This window comes from Falco punctatus, assembly GCF_963210335.1.
Source record: "Falco punctatus genome assembly, chromosome: 8".
In the NCBI taxonomy this organism is placed as follows: Eukaryota; Metazoa; Chordata; class Aves; order Falconiformes; family Falconidae; genus Falco; species Falco punctatus.
The window spans coordinates 24930374-24950468 of NC_137588.1; the positions used below are offsets into that span (position 1 = coordinate 24930374).

Below are 20095 nucleotides of genomic sequence, written 5' to 3' on the forward strand. Positions count from 1 at the left end.
GGAAGGACAGTAAATAATACTTCAGAAACTTCAGAGTTTTTAACTTTTGAGAAAAAATATTTCCTTCTCTATTATTTTAAAGAACTAAGGGTTGGCCAAACTTTTTTCTTCCCCCCCCCCCCCCCCCCCCCCCCCCCCCTACTGCTAGTCTTTGTAATACATATATTTAAGCAGTTCTCTGAATAAGCCAAGGAGAGTATCTACATGTCTGTACCTGTGCTACTTTTTAACGTGGTACTTGGAGTCAACAGCAGCTTTGAGATATATAGGCTTAGCTGGACTAACCACGAAAAAACAATCATGGATGACATTCTTAATTGTTAAGAAAAGAGGATGGCCTCATGAATGTTGCATATTTACTACTTTATGAAATTAAAACCATAATTGCCTACAGCCTTAAAATTGTGCATTTTAACATATCATAAATAGAAGTACTTGAAAACAGTAAGTTTTTGATCACATTGAATATTGCCTGTGACCCCATTTGCTGGCACTGGAGGTAAAAGTTCACAACAGGTAATGACAAAAAATGTGACCAAAATAGCAGCTGAGCTGGAGATCTGCGAAGAGTCTGTCCTATGAACAGGAGTAACTGCCTTGTGTGATGCAGGACACCCTCACTGCCAGAGCTTAGTTTTACAGGATTCATTTAAAGAAATGGTTACCTGCTGTCTCTTATATTCCTGCAAGGCAGTAAAAAATACCCAGGATAAATCCAGGTCTCATTTTCCTTACATCCAAATCCCACCTGGTGGTGCTGCTTTTGGTATGTTAGTTCTTCCCATTACACTATAAATGCAGTAAGAAGATAATACATATTTATTTTCAGATCTCAGTAGCCTTGTTTCTGGATTCAATGAAGAAGAAAAAACAATTGCATTTTTTTATTATGGGAGCTGACTGACTGTTTTTAATTTTTCTTTTTTAAAATTTTTTACAATTATAGGGACATCGTATTATTCTAATCAGAGCACTATTTTATACTTCAAGGTATGCACCTTCTGATCTTCAGTCTTGTTTAGGGCAACTTCACTTGTTAAGTGGTGGTTAAAACCCAAAAATTTTCAGAAGCATCATGAATTTGAGGACTGGAGAGGAGGAGAAAGTGATAGGGTCGATGATGCCTTTCAGTATGCCTTTTGCTGTGCTTCCTCCCCTCCCAGGACACTACACACTGAGAAGCTAATGAGTTTATTAGCTTGTGTTCCACTCCAGTCCACACCTCTGCTTCTGCTACAGAGAGCCTTAGAAAGGAAACTGCTGATCTGGGCAATATTTCCTTATTTTGCTGATGAAAATATCACGTGGGATGGTGTCAGAAGTCTTCGGTGAAGATCTCTAGATTTTACAGCTTCTGCCTTATCCACTAAGCTGGTTGCACTTGCAGCGAAGAAAATCAGATTGTTTTGATGTTTTTGACTGACCTGTTCAGTCTGCTTTTGTTTTTGTCATTTGGTTTTGTCTTCTAGATTCTCATAAACTGGTTGTTCCATAATCTGTTCCAGAATATTTCTACAAATTGAAGTTGGGCTGACTGCTGTGAAATTCCCTGTGTTTTCCTCTTTCCCTTTTAAAAATGAAAATAAATTAAAAATTGCCAGACATTTTACGGCTGACAGAGAATTGAAACTATTAATGGGAGTTCTGTATGTGCCAGCTGCAGTTTGGCTGGTGTTTTTTTTCATGTCCTGGGAATTCAACAGCTTTCATGAAGTAGAACAATTGCCTGAACACTTGTTCTTTTCTTTGATTCCCTCCCCACCATCTGTTTTGGGCTGACACCTGATTTTTTAAATAGTGGTAGTGAGTAGGGGTTTCCTGTTTACTGAATGCTTAAGCAGAGTCCTGTATACAGTGAGAAGGGACCACTATGACCTTCTAGTTTAGGGAACGCTGAACCTCTTAACGCTGTGAGTACTGTAACGGTCACCTGTCCAAGAGGCATATGCAAACGCTACGTTTCTGCACTTTTCCTCTCATAGCTGCTGCCTTCACTGCTCTAGGAAACCTTGCATGTGCTAATTGCTGGCATTTCATGGACGCCGCTGCAAATATGGCCCGTGTCGCTATGTAGGACTTCCCTGCTAGCTATGACAGTGCGATCCCTCTCCTGTCACACAACCCGAGACATGAAAAGCTTACTGAGTAATTTTTGACTTAGAGTCTGTAAGTACTGTCTTCTGAGCTGACACTGAAGTGCTTGTGAGCTATACGCGACTTGCCAGCTCTGATGTGGCCATGCCTGGTCTGGTGTCGTCTACTGCATGACACAGGAGTTTCTAAGTTAATTGCTGTTTCAGTTAAAGCATTTGTCCTACCAGTGATCCCTTGGATGTTTCCTGTTGTGGAGAACTTTGTAAAACTTCATACTCTGCTATTAACATGTACCAACAGATGTGTAATGCAAGGGAGGAATTATTTTTATTATTTGTATTCAGTGTCATGTGTTGGACTTGCTACCTTTCAGAGGCTTTGCATGAACTCATGAGTATGTGAGTTTAGTCTTTGTGAAAATGGATGTGTCTTCTTCAAATTGTAATTGGAATCCTCAGACTGGAACAAAAAATTTTAACAGTCTCGAGACTCAGTACCATTTTCTCTCTGGAATCCTGAGCTTGGCTGGTTTCACTGAAGGAAATAGGTTTGCGTATTTACTAGAGTCAAGAAGGAAGCTGGCAGTGAATTCTTTAGTGCCTATTGCTCAATGAAGGGCTAACCACAAAAACACGTACATGCTTTTTTGTCTTGGAGATGTCTGGTAGATGTTAGTACCAAGCTCTCTTTCTTCAGGTACTTCGGTGTCTTAACTTTCTTTTTATATTCCTTTGACGTAGACTAGCTGTTGGATTGCTGCAGCCTGGTCAGATTTCAGAAACTAAAACTCCAATATTTTGCTTTCGATGTGCCTGTAATTCTGTCATGCCTAGGGCATAGTACCAATGTATTGTTTCAGAGAATTGTCCAGGGAATCCAGGTACATAACTGAGGGAAAAGGGATGCTGTGATTCATGATGAGCAAGTAGAGGGGAGAACATATCATAGCATTTGCAAAGGAGCAGCCCAGTTGGGCACTCCTGTCTCTTGCCTTTGTGATACCTTCTGTGCCATGGTGTGGCTGGTTTCATGTATCCAGCACCTTTTATCAGTCTCTGGACTAGGAGAGTCAGTCCATGGAGCACTTAAAAATCCCTGACAGGGGATAAAGTCATGGAGTAGGTGAGCTCCTGGGAACTTTGAAGCTTTTTCATTATCACTGAGATTTTAGAAGAGCTACCTGAACCAGGAGGAGCTTCCTGCATCCATTGCTTGCTCTGTTGTTGAAAGCTCTCCTGCTGTCTCCAAGTTAGAGACTTTATTTTTCAGTAATAATTATTATAATAATGAAAAAAACCTCCCATTCTTGTTGAAAAAAACTGGTCGCATCAGCATGGAGCTTGTCATATATTTCAAGGTGGCCAGGATTATGCTCCCACTTTTTCAAGTGTTTTCATAAAATGGGATTACATAGATTTGGAGCTTTGTTTCATTACTAGCAGGGATAGCTGTTGCATTAAGTTTTGATATGTATAATTTAAATAATATCGGTTCTATCTCCTGTAAAAATATAGGAATGTGGTATTTTGTGACAACCTGGCATGATGTACTTCAGTACTTTTGTTGTTAGTAGTTGTTGCTTTCTGGTGAGAACAAGTTTAGTCCTGCTGTGTTACTGTGCAGGATGGTTTGTCCTCTCACCATCCTGTGGAAAAGGAAGCAAAATAGCTTGTCAGTGGGGAGAGAGCTTGGGTTATGATCAGAATAATCTAGGGGTGAAATTATTAGGAGTATCTGAGCTGTGACTAAGGGTTTATGATAGTTTTTGTCTTGTTTTATTGCTGATAGAGCCATAGAGCCACTCTCCATGAAGATCTTTTTAAAAGGAAGCTGAGAAAAGCACTTACTCATTCCTGCATTTCTGTATTTCAAGGAAGGGCTTCTTAAATGGCTCAGAAAAAAAGGTGTATTGACTGCTTTCCCGGATTTTGCTGGAAATGTTTCTTGTTCTTATTGGCAAGATGTTTCAAATTGGTTATAACACAATGGATTTGAGAAGAAAGACAATATTAAGTCAAAGTGAAAATAACATTCTTCTTCACTTTCATAGATACATGATATCTATATATTTGTTTCTTTTTATTTCCTTTTAGTATGAAGAAGACTGTCATCTGTGTGTAGAAAAATAGTTTTAGTAGGACTTGGCTATAACATACAGGCAAGAAAAAGGGCATAACTGTCTGTTTTGATCTTGCAAAGCTCCTCTTAAAAATTATGAGTTAAGGAATAAAATTTAAGCTGAGGGGCTTCCACCCCCCTGTCCCCTGTTCAGTGCGGTGTGTTTTTGGTTTGGGAGGTTATTTTTTTAGTACTTGATTTTCAACCTGTTTATTGCAGTCCATCATTGTTGTGATGCCAGCTGTAGTATTTTGGGCATAGTTCTGTCATGCCAAGGTGTGGAAGGTTTAGAGAGGTTTTTGGGGAAACCCACGGCTGGATCTCCAGGTGTTCCTGGGCTGTCTTGTGGTATTTTGTAACAGGGAGAGTCTCTGCTTGATGCCAGCCTCCACCCACGGGGTCCTGCCTCTTCCCAGCACCTAGTTGTTTCTGCTCCATGTGGCTGGAGCACCAACACCGCCATCTTCGCCATCTAAAGGAAGATGTAATAGGCTTGGATCCTGGGTGTGCAAATAGCTCTGTATGATCATGAGACACAATATCCATGGTCTCAGCCTTGTGCAGTAAAACAGCCCTTGCTGGAATAGTTCTGTTGGCTCTTGTGGTGTCACTGTTAGACAGTCTTCTTCACCCGTGCAAAGAGAAGGTCAGTGGTTTAAAGAAGAAGGAAGGGGCAGGTCTCAGGGCTTTTTCTTCCTGAGGAGATTTTCAACAGGAGTCTGGAGGATCCAGCTTCTGAGGTGCTCTCTACACTTTATACTGGTATCATCCTGGAAATGATTAGACAGAGCTGACTTGCTGAATCCTCCTCTGACAAGTGCCAACAGAATGAAAAACAACAGTCAGAGAACCTACCCTATGGCAGGAGTTCTTTCTACTGCTTGACTTGTGGCCACTGAGAACTGGACTTGGGGAGGGCTCCAGAAGTTCGGTTTTGCTTGCCATAACATTTCAGACATGGTGATGGAAACTGTGAAATAGGACAGGGCAGGACGCTCAAAATGGCATCTCCACTACAGCTGTCAATTTGCAGGCTTAGACTGGATGATCAGGGTTTAATGCTTCTTTATCTAAAGGAAGGTGACAGTCCTTTCTGTTAAACATAAGGACTTTGGAGTTCTTACTGTTTGGGATGTGATTTTATTCCAAACAGCCTCCTGTTTCCTAAGTTGTGCACTAACTGGCAGCGTCTTGCTTCACTAGATGTGGCAGCTTCTATTTTGCTGAGCCCTCTCTTTCATTGCACAGGTAAATCTCTGTGTTAAGTAGATTGATAAGTAAAAAAATCAACCCCCAATTTAATCCAGAAATTTTCCAGATTCGTGTAACTTAATACTTTTTATCAATGTTGCACACAACTATAAAAACTTGCGGTAATTCTTCTATCAATGCCAGTTACTGGAGGTGTTTCAAAATGCTGTTTAGTGAAATTGGGGAGGTTAGGCAAAGTCAGGCAGGGTAAGCAGGTACTTGGAGCTTGATCACCTGAACAAAGCTAGGCAAACACTAGTGACAAGATTTTGAAACTATGAGGTGATCCAAGTAGCAGTTCAGGCTAAATCAGATAGTTAATGTATGCTGTAATTTATGGTTTGAATTTAGAGTAGATGTGTGAGAACTAATTCTGTTGTTAAAAGTCATGGTACTTTTACCATCAGGACTTTTAGCTGAGCGAAGAAGCTCATAATTAAACACTAGTGTGTAGTATAACTTCATAGATGTGCTTTTATAACACAGAGTTAGAGACTTAAATGGATTGCTAATGTAATAATACTCTGAGTTGGGACAGTTGTTATCCGAATGATCTGTTGGAGTTTCCTTGGACTTTTGTAGTCTGAAGGCAGCAAGGATCAGTATCTCTCAACTCCCAGGTCAACAGGATTTATCAGAGCTCTTCTGGTTTGTTTTGGGTGGATGTTTTTTTGTGTGGTTTTTTTTTCCTGTTGACAGTGAAGAGATTCTTCTCCTTGGCAGGCAAAATCCTGCTCTGACTCATTTCTCATCCTTAAGCATAAAGTGGTTTATAAGAATGACAGGAATGGTTCATATAACGATGAGTATATTCTCCAGTTGTTTTTCAATACTTGTGATTATTCCCAGTTGGGTTTTATATTGAGAAGAAAACACAGGCAGGCACTTTTCCTTGGTTTAGGGCACTCCATGGGCACTGTTCTGTCACTAAGCTTTTCCTTTTTGTAACAAGTACCCGTGGTTTTCCCACTGCTGTGGTCAGGCTGTGCAGGGCTGGAGGGAAGGTCCCTCTGGGATCAGGCAAGGCTGTTGGGAGCTCCTCACAGCTGGCTCCAAAATGGGATGGGGTGATCATACAGCATATGGGATGGTTATTCTGTCACTGGCCTTTCTTGCTTAGATGTTTGCTGAAGATGACAGGAAGGAAACTGCTGTGGAGGAAGAACAATCGCTAATTACCTTTGGGAGTGAAGACTAAGGAGGAAACTGCAAACCAGTGTGATAATGATGTTTCTTGTGACCAGGAATATTGTCATAAAAAATAATGGGCTGTTACTTAGATTCATTCATCTTCTACTAGCATTCAGTGTTTTAATTTAAAATGCAATGATTAAAAAGAAAAATTAATGTGTTTTTATGTATGTTACATTATTGCGAACTGTTGTGAAGTCCATAGGATAAAATATTAAGAACAGCTTTTGATACGAATTTGCAGCAGAGACTACAGTTCGTAAAACAAAACTTTTCAAAATTGATTTCAGATTTTAAAGTTTGTGAAAGCTGTTTCTAAACAAACAACCCCAAACTTTGGCCAGGTGTCCACTGCAGAATGTCTTGCCAGCGAGCACTGTATCAGCCAGGGGTGTGGAAAAAAGTCATACATCCTCACTGACATGGATATATTGGCAAAAGTCCAGGCATGGATGCAGCTGTGCCAGCAGAAGAGAACTTTTATTAGCTTAGCTTATGTCGTTTGGGGAGGTGATGCAACTACGCCAACAGAAAAACTCTTCTCTTGGCGCAGGCTGCCGGTGTAGAGGCTCTGCCAGCACAGCTACAGCAGTGGGGCTCTGCACTGCCGACAAGCCTGTTGCAGCCAATGGAAAAGAAAAGCCCCTTTGAACAAAACGGGGACTTTTACAATTTAGTTTTTACAAGTAGTCATCGATGACAAACAGAGCAGAAAGAGTGATTCAGATTTAAAAATTTTTAATGTAAAAAATGTGTTAGTTGTATGGCTTTAAGATGTCCCTGGCCCTTTAATGGTTATCTGTGTCTCATTGGGTTGCAGAGTTTGAAAGTTGCAATACGCCCAGTATCTGTGTTTTGTAAAGCCTTTAAGGCCGGTCAGGGTATACATTTCTGTGGAAGCAATGGAAAAGGTTGTCTGTAAACAACTGTAGTTGTCTGAAGGCAACTAATCACATTTACGTTCCCATCATAATTAGATGTGACCACTAGCACTGTAGCGTCTTCATATTTAAATAAAAGCTTAAATTTCTTAAATGGAGTGTTTATGTTTTACAGGAAGACAGAGTTAGGATTCCTGCTGTCTTTACACACACACACACACACACATTTTCCTTTGGCCAGCTGGTGACAAGATTTTACAAAACCCCAGTTCTTCATAACAGAAAGATTTTAAGGGAAAAACACTGTAAGAAGTAAAAGCAAAACCAAGCCAAAAATATTGAAAGGTAAGAAAGAGGCTCTTAGTCTCCAATGGTAAACACTGGTTAAGATGAAGACTGATATGTGTATGTTGACTTTCATGGCAGCTTACATGCATGTACAAGGGGAGGGCGCGTTTTGAAACCTGGAAGTGAGCAGTTGTTTGTTTGATCACCGTGTGCATTTTGAGGACTCTGCTGAAGGTTTTTTGAAGAGAGGAATAGCACCATGCCAGACTAAGTTTGTTCAGTTGTTTATGAAAATGTATTGAAACTAGTTGCTTTGTCATTCTGCGTTGCTTGTAACCCTAAAAATAATTGCTTGGCATTACTGGAAGCAGGATGGTCTGACAGCCTGACTTACGCTGCTATAGTTAAAATCCATCAATGTTTCCATTACAAACTTGGAGGGAGGGTTTACTATTTTTCCCATTTTAAAACGTGTGTGGAAGAAATTCTAGATCAGTGCTTCAGCTCCAAGTATAAATCTTTTGGAAGGGATTTGATGTTTCTAAAAATCTTTATTTGAAAACAAACAAACAAACAAAATCCTCCAACCTTATGACAATGAAATACTGATACTTAGTTTGGAAATGTTAAATCATCAGGAATATATTTATTTCTTTTTGGTAATTTTCAGTTCAGTTAAATTAGGCAACATTTCTACATATAGATGTTGACTTTGTAGCGAGTGTTGCAGATTGCTGTTCCAGGCTATTATTGCTGCATAATACACTTTGCAATATGTGAGATTAGAAGATTTCAAAACCTTCCTAGGGAAACAGAAAAAACCCACATAGGTATTGTGAAGTATCTGATGTAAAGTGTGCCTTTGTACTTTCCTCCCATTCACAATTTCATTCTAATTTCCCAAGGTTATCTCCAGAATCGTTTCACTTTTCTTGTGTACTAAGGCTGTAGTTTCATGGATGCTTTAAACCAAGGCAGACTGTAATCCCCTCCTCTCTGCCTACACGCTCCTGTTCCCTGCCCTGTGACAGCCGGAGCTTTTTGCGAAGCACAAAACCACATGTGGTGAACCAGATCGGGGGAGATAATTTTTTTGGTTCAGGCTGTGGCTGCACAACTCTTTGTACTAGTCCAAAGAAGAGGGTGGCACCGGGGCGGGAACAAGCGACTCTGCACTGACATCTCACTTCATATTCCACTTTTTTCCTCCTCCCTCCCTCCCCTCCTGCTGTGCCTTTCCTCCAGTTCACAGGGTGGTTCTTCGCTATGAGCTTCTCAGGCCGTGGAGGCTCAGGCTTTTGCAGGAAAGGGGCAGCGTGCAGCCAGTTCTTTGTCAGTGAAAACCTTGTAGTCACAAGACTTCACTGGCAACTTTACTTCTCTAGTATATTCATTAAAGTGTTCCTCTCTTACAACACCACAGACCTGTTCATAATACATTCTGTACAGTGTCCTGCCATACTGGTGTTAATGCAAGTGATTGAGACCGCTGTACTGCAGATTTTCTCAAGGACGTTTTTATGTGCCATTAGGGTCTGGTTTTAAAAACAATACTATTAAATACCTTGAGGACTAGGTAAGCTTGTGTGCTTATCTCCTTTTGAAACTTGATTTTTTTTTTCCCCCCATTATATAGAATCATTTTCTTGACATTCTGGAAATAATCCACAAATAGAGAGATCAGTGGCAGTGTGAAAGTTCTGCCAAGGCACGCAGTTAATTTGAAGTCTGGTCCTTAAGCTGTCTCTGCTCCCTCTCTATCTTAAAAAATCAATAGCAGTATTGTGTGAAGTACTAAAAGCCAGAAGAGATACAAAAGAGGCTTTAATTATTTTTGTATTTCTGGATAGATTAAGGAAATAGCATAGTCTTCGTGTCAGCCACAATAGATCATTTATGACATCTGAAATAGTTGTAGTGATGTAAACTTAGTTTATACCTGCTGGAACCTAGGGGTACATTTCATTTTCACATCAAATGCCACAATGAAGAGTGATAAAATCCTGTGAGTAACATTCAGCAGCGGTTGTATATAATTTGAACCTGTGGCATGCACTGAGCATGCTTCACGTGGTGGTTGGGTATATTAGAACGTGCCTGTGAATCCTATCCCAAATGTGCTATGAAAGCAGGTGTCTTTCAAATCCAGGAATAATTATGGACAGATTTAACACAACACTCCAAATAGTAAACAGGCTACTGTAGGCTGAGCTAATGCGCATGCAGCGATTGCTATCTGTAGCTCACTCTGATGTGCTTTTTCCTTTGCAGCAGTCCATTGTACCAGCCCACCCGATGGCTCCTCCTAGTCCCAGTACCACCAGCAGTAATAACAACAGCAGTAGCAGCAGCAACTCAGGATGGGATCAATTAAGTAAAACAAACCTTTACATCAGAGCACTGCCTCCAAACACCACTGATCAGGACCTGGTAAAATTATGCCAACCGTAAGTATTATGTTCAAATAAAAATTATAATGTCATACCTTATAAGATTACAGTAGGTATAGAAAATGAGTGTTTGGATTATGAGGGAAGAAAAACAGATTGATAAAAATCCTCGTGTTGTAGTACAATGGCAAGTTTCAACTTCCTGGGCAATCAGAGGGAAAAGGATGTGTTTGGCTCTTTGGAGAAGCAAAGAAAGTTGAAATATAGTGGTGAACGGAAGCAACCTATTGCTTTAGTAAAAACTGTGATCACCCATATTGCTGCCCGATGTTGTTGAAGTCAAAGATAAATAAAAATGAACACCTGCATGTGAAACTTGCTATTAAGAACCTGCAATAGTGTGTCTCCTCTGTTTATTACTAAAATAATCTGTTGATACAAATTCCTCAAGTAATTCTTCTGCATCAGTGTGCATATGCATACTTATCCTAGTTTCAGATTTATTTATGTTGGCTGTCTATTACTGCACTATTCTATTTATGATTAGAAATAGTCTATCTGTGTAAGAATCCTCTTTAGCGACTGGAGTTCCAGGTAGACTTGCCTTAACAACACTGCCTGAAAACCTCCTGCTAACATGAGATTTTTTGCTTGTGTGGGTTTTTGGTTTTATTAATTTTTACAGCAGCATATGCCTTTTAGTTACTTTCAAATATGGGTTAGATGTCAAGAGACTGTGCAGTTATGTTGGCTATACACTGTTTAAAATCACCTTTCTTAAATGTTTTATTGCATTTTTAAAATCCTTAGTATTTCCAAAATTCATAGTATACTTTCTGCATTATTTTGAAATGAAAAGTACTTGGCTAAATTTTCAATACTACCTGTAAGAAAACACCTAAATCTCTCTTGAATGAATGGAGAATCATTGAGATTTGTATATACTACAACTGTCTAAGGTTCTCATAGTAATTCTGTGTTCAATTTAGCAGATAAGTAACTAGGAATATACAAAAATAAATGCCCCGGATTACAACTTAAGTTACCAAAATGACTAGGAAACCCTGTAAGTCTTGGATCTCAGCTTATATGAGGTGCCTTTTTTTTTTAATACTGAAAAAAATCTGATACCTGGTTTATGGAGAAGAATTTGTATTTTTTTTTCTTTTTTAAACAAAACTTGGACTTTCAGCATAGTAGTCACATATCAGTCATCTTAGTATTAAAATAAAAACAACTCGCTCTTGGGTCTTTAAAGAGAAGAAATAATCCATTTGGTCATTTTCCCAACAGCAAATGAAATCCATGTGTTTCGCAGAAAGGAGAACAGATTATCAGTCTGTGAAAAGTTGGATTGATATGCTTCCCATGTGACAGTGACTCCTTGTCACTTGAGTTTTAGTTGCAAATACATGTTTTACAGAAGTGGATTTTTCCTTCCCATTTTTGTCTTTTGAACTTGTGAAGAAACTTTGGCTGCGCGCTCATGTTATGTTAGGACAGAGTTGTGAGGCTGTTTTGCACTGGAGCCGCCCAGTAACTACTATTTGTGCAGTATTTACTATAGCTCCTTAATCTCTTTCTGAAGACATTTTGGTTTTCACAGTCTTAATGTCATCGGTCTGTGAACATCCTAGAAAAAATATGTTAAATACTTTGCTGTTACTGGTCCTTTTCCTCTTAGGTAGCCAAAGATTCTGTTTCTGTTGTTGCTGTTCAGTATATAATTGTAGTTGGAACAGCATAAATTTTGCAAATAGAGGAAAGGCAAGAACTGACGCCATGAAGTTATTAAATAAATTCTGACATGGATTTACAGACTTGGAAGGTTGTGGCATTTCTTCCTGTGAGATATTTCTCTCCTAAACGTTTTACTTGAGAGGAAAGGAAGCCCTGTCTCAAAATTATCCATTTCTGCTGAGGAACCAAGAGAGATGTCCAGAAATTTTAGGCTTGGAACATGTCTTTCAGAAATCTGGGTTATCTATTAAGAGCCTTAGGCTTCTCTGCCAGCATAGCCCCTTAGCAACTAACTCGATGGTGCCGTAAAATAGAAACAACACTTTCTCCTTCTTCACGGAAGCTCAGTAGTCCACTTTTATAGACCATGGAAAGTTTCAGATGCAAAATGTTTCCTTCCTATAAATCTGCCTAAACTTCCAGGACACAGAGGGCCAGATATTCTTGAAAGTGAACCTGCCATGTTCATAGTTTAAGCAGATACAATACAAAATAAATGGAAAATAAGATCTTGGACATATAGCAGTCAATGAGGAGACTGCTGTTTACTCCAGATCTCTGAAATTTTTTCATTAGCTCTTTCTGAATGCCTTAGATTTTACTGGGAGGCTTTAGAGTAATTTTAGCTCCTCTTCCCCGTACAGAGTGGATCTTGCCATCCTAAGAGGGTGTCTGCAGGAGTGCTTGATGCTAAGAATGGATAGAAAGGAAGCTCTTCATATAGCAGAAATGATCTTGCTAGTTGGCAAGAAGCAGTTTTCAGTGGATGTACAGAAAAAGGTCACTGGCTTTTGTTTTATATCTTCTGGCTGTTGTCAGACAAGACACAAAACCACCTGTGGGTTGAGGAAATAATGGCTGAAAAATATCATTGCCACTACAAATGTCAGAAACATTCCATCTGCACAGATTTTCCCTCTGATCATCACGGACTTGTATCATATACCCTGTACTGAAAAGTTATTTTCAGTGGTGGTTATTATAGAGAAATACTGCTTTCAATATAATCCCTCAGAATGCAAGGTAGAAGATACCTACAGAATTCTTGTGTGGGGCTCTGCTTATACAGTGACTTTTACTTGCTTTAGTTCTTGCTCATGGCAGCTAACGGTGCTAATTTTGGCCATGTTTTTATTTTGAGTAATTATTTTTGGTGAATCATTAGAGAAACCTTTTATCAAATTATAGAAGTATTGGGCTTGCTTTCCTGTAGTAGCACAGCTGTGCAGTATTTACGAATACAGTTAGCAAATGTTCACCAGTTTTGTGGAAAAGTACTTTCCTGGCAAGAGCACAATTTGCCAGTACACATCTCTACAAATCTGCTCTCCACCTTCATCTGCTTGGTTCTTTCTAGTTTTCTATTAGATGAAGCTTTCTCCTCTTTTCTCAGATGAAAAGAGCGTATTACAATTTTGTTGTGAAGGTTTACCTGGGCGTACAGCTATTTTCAGACAGTATTACTGGCTTTTGTGTGGGAAGTGAAGCTGCCACGTTTCTGAATAGTTCATTCAAACTCAAGCCTGCTACTCCAGTTCTGCATTGGGAAAACACATTTCTTCACATCAGTTGTGCCAGAGGCAGAAGTGTGGCGAAGAATAAGGTAGGTATTATGTTTGTCGCAAGGATGTTGTAACAGCCAGCTCGGAACCAGAGCGTGGGGTGTTGGGGGGGTACCACATGAGTCAGTCTGGGCCATAAGAGTTTTCAATCATATACATATACATAAGGGTAGACAAAGCAATCGATGCAACGGCCCACAGATACTATCGTTTCTGTGGGAGGCTAGACAGGAGCGATCAGTTAAATAGAAGGACAAGAGCAGAGGAAAGGAGAAATTAGAGTAAGGAGCTGATGAGCATGGTTTGGGGAAGCCTGCAAGAAGCTGCCTCACTCCACTGTGCACTTTATTTTCCCAAACCACATAGTGCCATTGCACGAGATCTGCTGTACTGAGCAAACTTCTGCCACGAAGAGCTGGTTTTACAAAGGGTTGCTGCAGCAATGTGGCCTCAGCCATAGACTCATGGAATCATAGCCGCCATCAGCTGCTGTGTTGCATTTCTTAATACAATTATTTAGGCTTTAATTGTAATTTCTTCTTCGGTGACTTAGACAGTCATTTCTTGTAGCCTATTTAGTATCTAGATCTGAAGATGCAAGATTAAATTCATTCCAGTTACACGCTGGAATTGTTGAGACTCCTTAGGTGATTAGGAACTTAGGCAACTGGGTCATAGGAGATTCAGCCAGGAGTTTGTAACTTGCTTTGACACATTTTCTAGGTGCTTTCCAGACTCTCACTAAGCACGGTGCTCACTGTGGATGACCTTTATGCCCACACCACATGGTTCCAAAGCCCTGTGCTTTCCACCATCTTGCTTATGATTTACTTGCTAGCCTGCAGAATGGCATCTCTGTAACACTGAGTTTCCTCAGAGGCCTCCTTTTGTGCCATTTATGTCATTAAATGAGGGAGCTGCAGCAGACCCTTCATTCTCCTGACAATCCCCAGTCCCAGGGTGAGATTTTAAGCTTTGAGGCTTAACAAGGGTCTTCTGCATTCAGTTTGGCATAAATCATCATGCCAGCCCACCCCTTGGTGTGCTCCCTTCCAGGCTGTTTGCTCGTACCGTGCTGCCTGTATCAAGCTGCTTGTATTCTATGCGACATTTTTGAAATCTGTTTTTTGCTCTGGACAGCTTCACTTAGGCCTCCCCCCTTCCATTATCACTGTATGGTTATAATGTGGGTTTTTAATGGGATTACAATTAGGAAAGCAGCTGGTTTATGGTAACTAAAGTATATAATAACCACGACAGACCATTGTTCTGCACCAGGGTGGTCGGAACACAAAACCAGAACCTTGCAGGAGCCTGTGTGCATTGGGAAATCACATATCTTGTTGAGAGGGTATTTTAAGGATTCTTTCCTAAATAGTCAGCGTCATGAACACAGGCAGAGCTAAAATGAATGGCAGGCTAATAGTCGTTTTGAAACATTTGAGCCAGACATGCTATACAGCTTTGTTTCCACAGCATGGGAACTTTTATTTTTTACAGCTGCATACTCTAATATTTCCCTGTTTTGAGGCAAGAGCACCCAAAAGTTGTTTCAATTCCCTGCTCTTAATAAAATGCATGTTTTCATTAAGTTATGTGACAGCCATTAGCATATTAATGTTTCCATGTTCTTTGCTTGCCACGTAATTGTGACCTCTCCCTGTGCTGCCATTTCCCATCTCCTTCAAGCACACTCAGGACTGAAGCGGTGAACTGGAGCTCAAACATTTATTGTAGCGGGGAGCTGTCATCGCTGCGGTCAGTTAAGAGCAAGAAATCTGCTAATTTTACCCAGCATATCTCATTAGCAAAAGGACATGTCTGAACTTCAGGAGTTCATTCCAAGGAAATGTCTGTAGCACATGAGTACAACCTCATTAAATAGATGGTGTGGGTAAAGGAAAGTGGAATGGAAGATTTCAAAGCTAACTTATCCCATTTTTTAAGAGTATTTTCTCTTCATTCCTCTCTCCTTTATTCTCCATTTTTCTTGCATTTTGCTTTCATGGTTTGTCAGCTGCAGTGAAATATTGCATTCATAATTATGTGGAATATGATTTCATGTCATGTAATTAAGTGTGATACATCAGTGTCTCTGAAACTGTTCCCTTTGAGATCAGTATTAATACTGACTATATTGGAGAAGGAGTCTATCTATTGTTCTTGCCTTTTTAGGGTTGAAATAAATCCTCTACAAATTGGTTCTTTTAGAGGTTTACGTACATATTTTTTCAAATAGTATTATTGCATACATCTCTGAATAAATAACACCAGGTTTACAGAATATCATTTGGGTGAAGGAGGAGGTAGGTTGTTTAGCAGTTGAGCAATACGTGATTTGCAATGTTCATCTCTATGTTGTATAGTACCAGCATCATTTTTTTCTTTATTCCTTCTTCAAGGACTGTAGCGTGGTTTGGGTTTTGTATAATCTGAAGTAAATTTCCCCTGACTGCACTTTTTCATCCAGTTTTGCTCATCAGAGCAAACATAACACCAAGAATGGTGAAGGTATGATCCCTAGAGGGAATACCTGATTGTGCCAGTGCTGTGTTGCCTGTGCAGGCACGTGGTGGTGTGGAAGACAGTGCAGCACTGCAGGAGAACACCCCCAGTAACCTCAGGACCAGGATTTAGATAATCTCACTTGTGTTCTGCCCAGCTGATGCACCCGGTTTCCCAGCAAGACAATCTGCCAGAAGAGGAGTTGCATGCCAGTATGGTGTCAACTGGTTCTGCTAGCGTCTCTCTTAGCTGATGGTCTTGTAAGAGCTTACTGTCAAAAGTAAGTATCCCATTTCTACAGCTGAGAAGAAATAGTATTCAGTTTTGTATGTTTCTTTTGCCAGATGCACTGGAGAGATATAGGCCTGACACAGAGACTGAAATGCTCCTTCTGTTAGGGCTTGGCTTCCGCAGTCCATGGTGAGGCAATTGTGTGATGTGCCATGGGAATTGTGACTGACCTGGTTGGTTTAAATAGTAATTTCCTTTATTTTTTTAGCAACTGCTTTCAGCAGTCGTGTTATAAAGTGTCTAACCTAGCATGGTGTGAAGGAAGACTATCTTCCTCTCAATATCTGCACTTTAATTGGACAGAAATAAAATTCAGATAGCTTTACATTCATGTGCAAATGAAATCCATGCTGAAATCTTCTCTGAGGAAGTTCCAGGGTGTGTGGGGGTGTGTGTGTGTATATATATATATATATTTTTTTTTTTTTTTTTAAATAATGACATGTAGAATGTCATTAGGGACCCATATGTATTTTTGGGGAAATTGTAATTGACAAAAAAGATTTTTTTTTAAGAAAAAAAAAAAGAGGTGGTGATACCAAAAAATTGGAGATAAAACTCTCTAATACTTGGTTTGGGGTTTCAGAAAGCAGCCATTCTTGATTTTTGGTGCCAGATGCACTGGGGATAAGTTCCGTCCAACACGCATACCGACTTTGTTCACTGTTTATCTTTATATGGCCAATCTATATATATATTAATGATGTTTATCATAAACTATTAGCATATTCATTACAGCTCCATGAACTACTTATCATATCTACACTCTTACTACATGTGTATGGCCTAATGGGTCGGGGGTCCTCTGGTGGTCGTTTGGGACATCTTCATCCTTTCTTCACCCTCTTCCTCATCATCTTCCTCTTCTCATCCTTTTCACGATCTTCTCTTCTTCTGGCCCTGTTTCAGCACTCTTGGCTCATGTCTTGGTTTTGGACTGGTTCTTACTTACTCAGTAGCTAAACTATACAATGCAGTGTTCTACTAGTAGCTAAAATACATAATACAGTGTTGTAGAGCTCGGCTGTGTCAGGGATACATAGTTGCAACATTTACAGTTAAGCACACTGGTAAGATTCCTCCGGTATCAGTTGTCTTCTGGAGTCCTATGCCCTGGATGCAGACAGTCTCTTGAGATGCCTTGAATTTAAAACGAATATAGTTTTAATTTTCTCTTTTGGTTTTGTGACTAAGCAAAGATTGGAATTTTTCGAGCTCAGTATTTCTTGTAGCCTAACAGTATTCAGCAGTTCCCCTCAGCACACTGTCTTAAGAAAACAAGCAGTCTGAATACAAACACACCGAGGAGCTGTGTCTGCACCGTGGTTGCAGATGCAGGGACCCAGCAATTGCACAAGCTCCATCTCCCCCAGGAAATGAGAATTTTGTTGCAGTGTGGGGCCGTAGGGGAGGTGATCCCATGGAATTTCCTTTAGGAAGTGCGGGTGAGGGAGAAGAGTGGAAGGAATGTTTCAGCCACAGCTGCTTGTAAAAGAAGTACTAGGAAAACTGACTGGTCAGAGTTACCGCCATTGAAAATCTCTTGTTGGAAAACAAAAACCTGATTTGGTAGTGTGGGGCGTGTAAAGTCTGTGAGTGCTTGCAAGCCTTGCAGGTGTTGGCTGCACAGAGGTGCAACCCTCGTTTGGTATTAAAGAGCCACAGGAAAGAAATGTCTGGTGGCAGCTGGTGGAATGGTCAGGGTCCTGGTCCCAGGCTTCCCCAGTGGCAGGGGCCAGCTCAGATGGGAGGTGATAGCAGCTCAGTTATTCATCAGAATAACCAGTAATTCAGGAACGTTAAGGGAATTGTTTAATTTCAGTGTACTACTGAAAACGTTAACAAGTACTAAGCAGGCTTTTTAGTGGGTTCCATGATGACAAAAACTGTCCCTTGTGTTAGAGACGACTCAGGCAGGCATCTCAGCAGCCAGTTCAGAACTGAATTAGCTCAGAGCACAAGCCGATTTCTGCCCCAGCATGCTTACATTAAGCTTGCCCTTTTTTCTCAGGATACCATTCAGTGTAGAAGGCAGGATCAGTATTTGCAAGCAGATTCTTACATCTAATGTCTGATATCTCATGTGGTTTCACATAACTCATAGAAATCTCATGAAGCCTTGAGTTTGTTTGCTAAAGGTTAGTTCTGCTTAGCTCTGATTTCTGTAATGTTAACCCTTTGAAATGAAAAAAAATGGGCCATTTGAATTACAACTCTTTTTTTTTTTTTGTAACCTTTCAACCCTTTCCCCCCCATATTACCAAGCTGCGTTTAGGGTGGAGAAACTAACACCCCCAAATCGTATGAAATCCAGATAAAATATGTGTATTTATTATTTGCAGAGTGAAAGCAGTAGCAAATATAGGTAAATGAGTTAATTCAGATCCTGGTAACTCTAATGAAACTTGTGATTAAGGAAATGGGGAGAAAAAAGAGTGTTCATCCTTAATGATTAACATCCAAAATGTTAAGCCTTGATCCTCAATTGTTATCCCACAACTTGTAAAATTCTACCCTCTTTTGACATTCAAAAAATGTCAGCTGCCTCAGTTGAGTTTGAGCAGTGCCTTACTTAAGACTTAGGCCAACCCTGTAGAAAATTAAATTACTGAAGGGCTGCTGAGAGCAGAATTAACATTTAAATATTTAATCTTTGCAGATAGATGTGCAGTACCTGGGGAAAAAAGTAAAATTTTAATTTGAATGTTGGTAATGTTATGATAAATGGACATAGAGCGAAAAACAGCAATGAAAACACAAAAAGAGAAGACTTTGATTTGGGGTCTGTTTTGACACTGTTACTAGTACAAATATTCCACTTGAAATAACCTGTGTGAGTTGAGTTAATCATTAACAGAATCGATTTCAGTGGAAAAAGTATGTTCTCATTTGTACTCCTATCCTGCCCCTTACATTTCCATTACTTCTCTTACTTGCTTCAGTCTTTTGTTTTCCCAAAAGAGGAATAATTGTGTAATCTGTCGCTTTGCTGCCACAAGATAAACTTTGTGGGTAATTTCACTTTTTGGGTATTAATAATTAATTAATTGATCATTTTGGCTATCTTAATTGAAATAACCCAAAATGTGTGTTCTTTTTAAATGTTTGTTTTCTCTATTCTGTGGAGTTGTGTATTTTACATAGTATCTTTATGGATCAGTATTTTTGCCTAGGAGAATGTTGTGGACTTGGGCCTTACATGTGACCAGTATTTCAAATCCTAGTGCTGCTTTTTGGCTTAGATATAGCCACTAAAAAGCTTTCACAAGTCTACCAAAATATCAGCAATTATTCTGTGCATTAGTAATGACTTTAGTGTCTGAGTGAGTGCGGTAGTGATATAAGCATTATGTTAATAGTTAAGATCTAAAACAAAGAGGAAAAAAATGCTTCATAGAGGGTGATGCAAATACTGGCAAAATCTCAAATCCTTTATTTGCAGACCCTGAATGTCAGAAATAAAAGGATCTAAACACCTGAAAAAGAGCTAAGCAACTTATTTCTGGTTTCAAGGACTCTGCTGAAAGGGTAACTGAAGAGCTTTTGGAGCCTGGAGGCTAGCAGAGTTTTACAGTTCAGTACATAGCTTTATTTAGCATGTATGTAAAAACACCAAGGAACTGGCATGTTAAAAAACCTGGTATAAAACAGAAATGCTTACCTGTGCCCCTAAGAGGATGGCATCCTGTTTGCAGTGTGCTCACAAAGGTCTGATCCTAGAGAGTGTGGAGTACCTGCAGCACCCATAGCTCCTATCGCCAGCCATTAGTTCATAGCAGGGACT

The 20095-nt window shown here is 39.8% G+C and overlaps 1 protein-coding gene across 4 annotated transcripts in view; it reads left to right on the top strand.

Moving 5' to 3' along the window:
- Positions 1-20095, top strand: part of RBMS1 (RNA binding motif single stranded interacting protein 1) — a 146396-nt gene that overhangs the window by 70379 nt on the left and 55922 nt on the right. For all 4 annotated transcript variants that reach the window (XM_080399170.1, XM_080399169.1, XM_080399171.1 and 1 more), the window contains exon 2: positions 10095-10270. In XM_080399170.1, coding sequence (XP_080255296.1) covers positions 10095-10270 — 176 coding nt within the window. The remainder of the gene's footprint in view (positions 1-10094; positions 10271-20095) is intronic.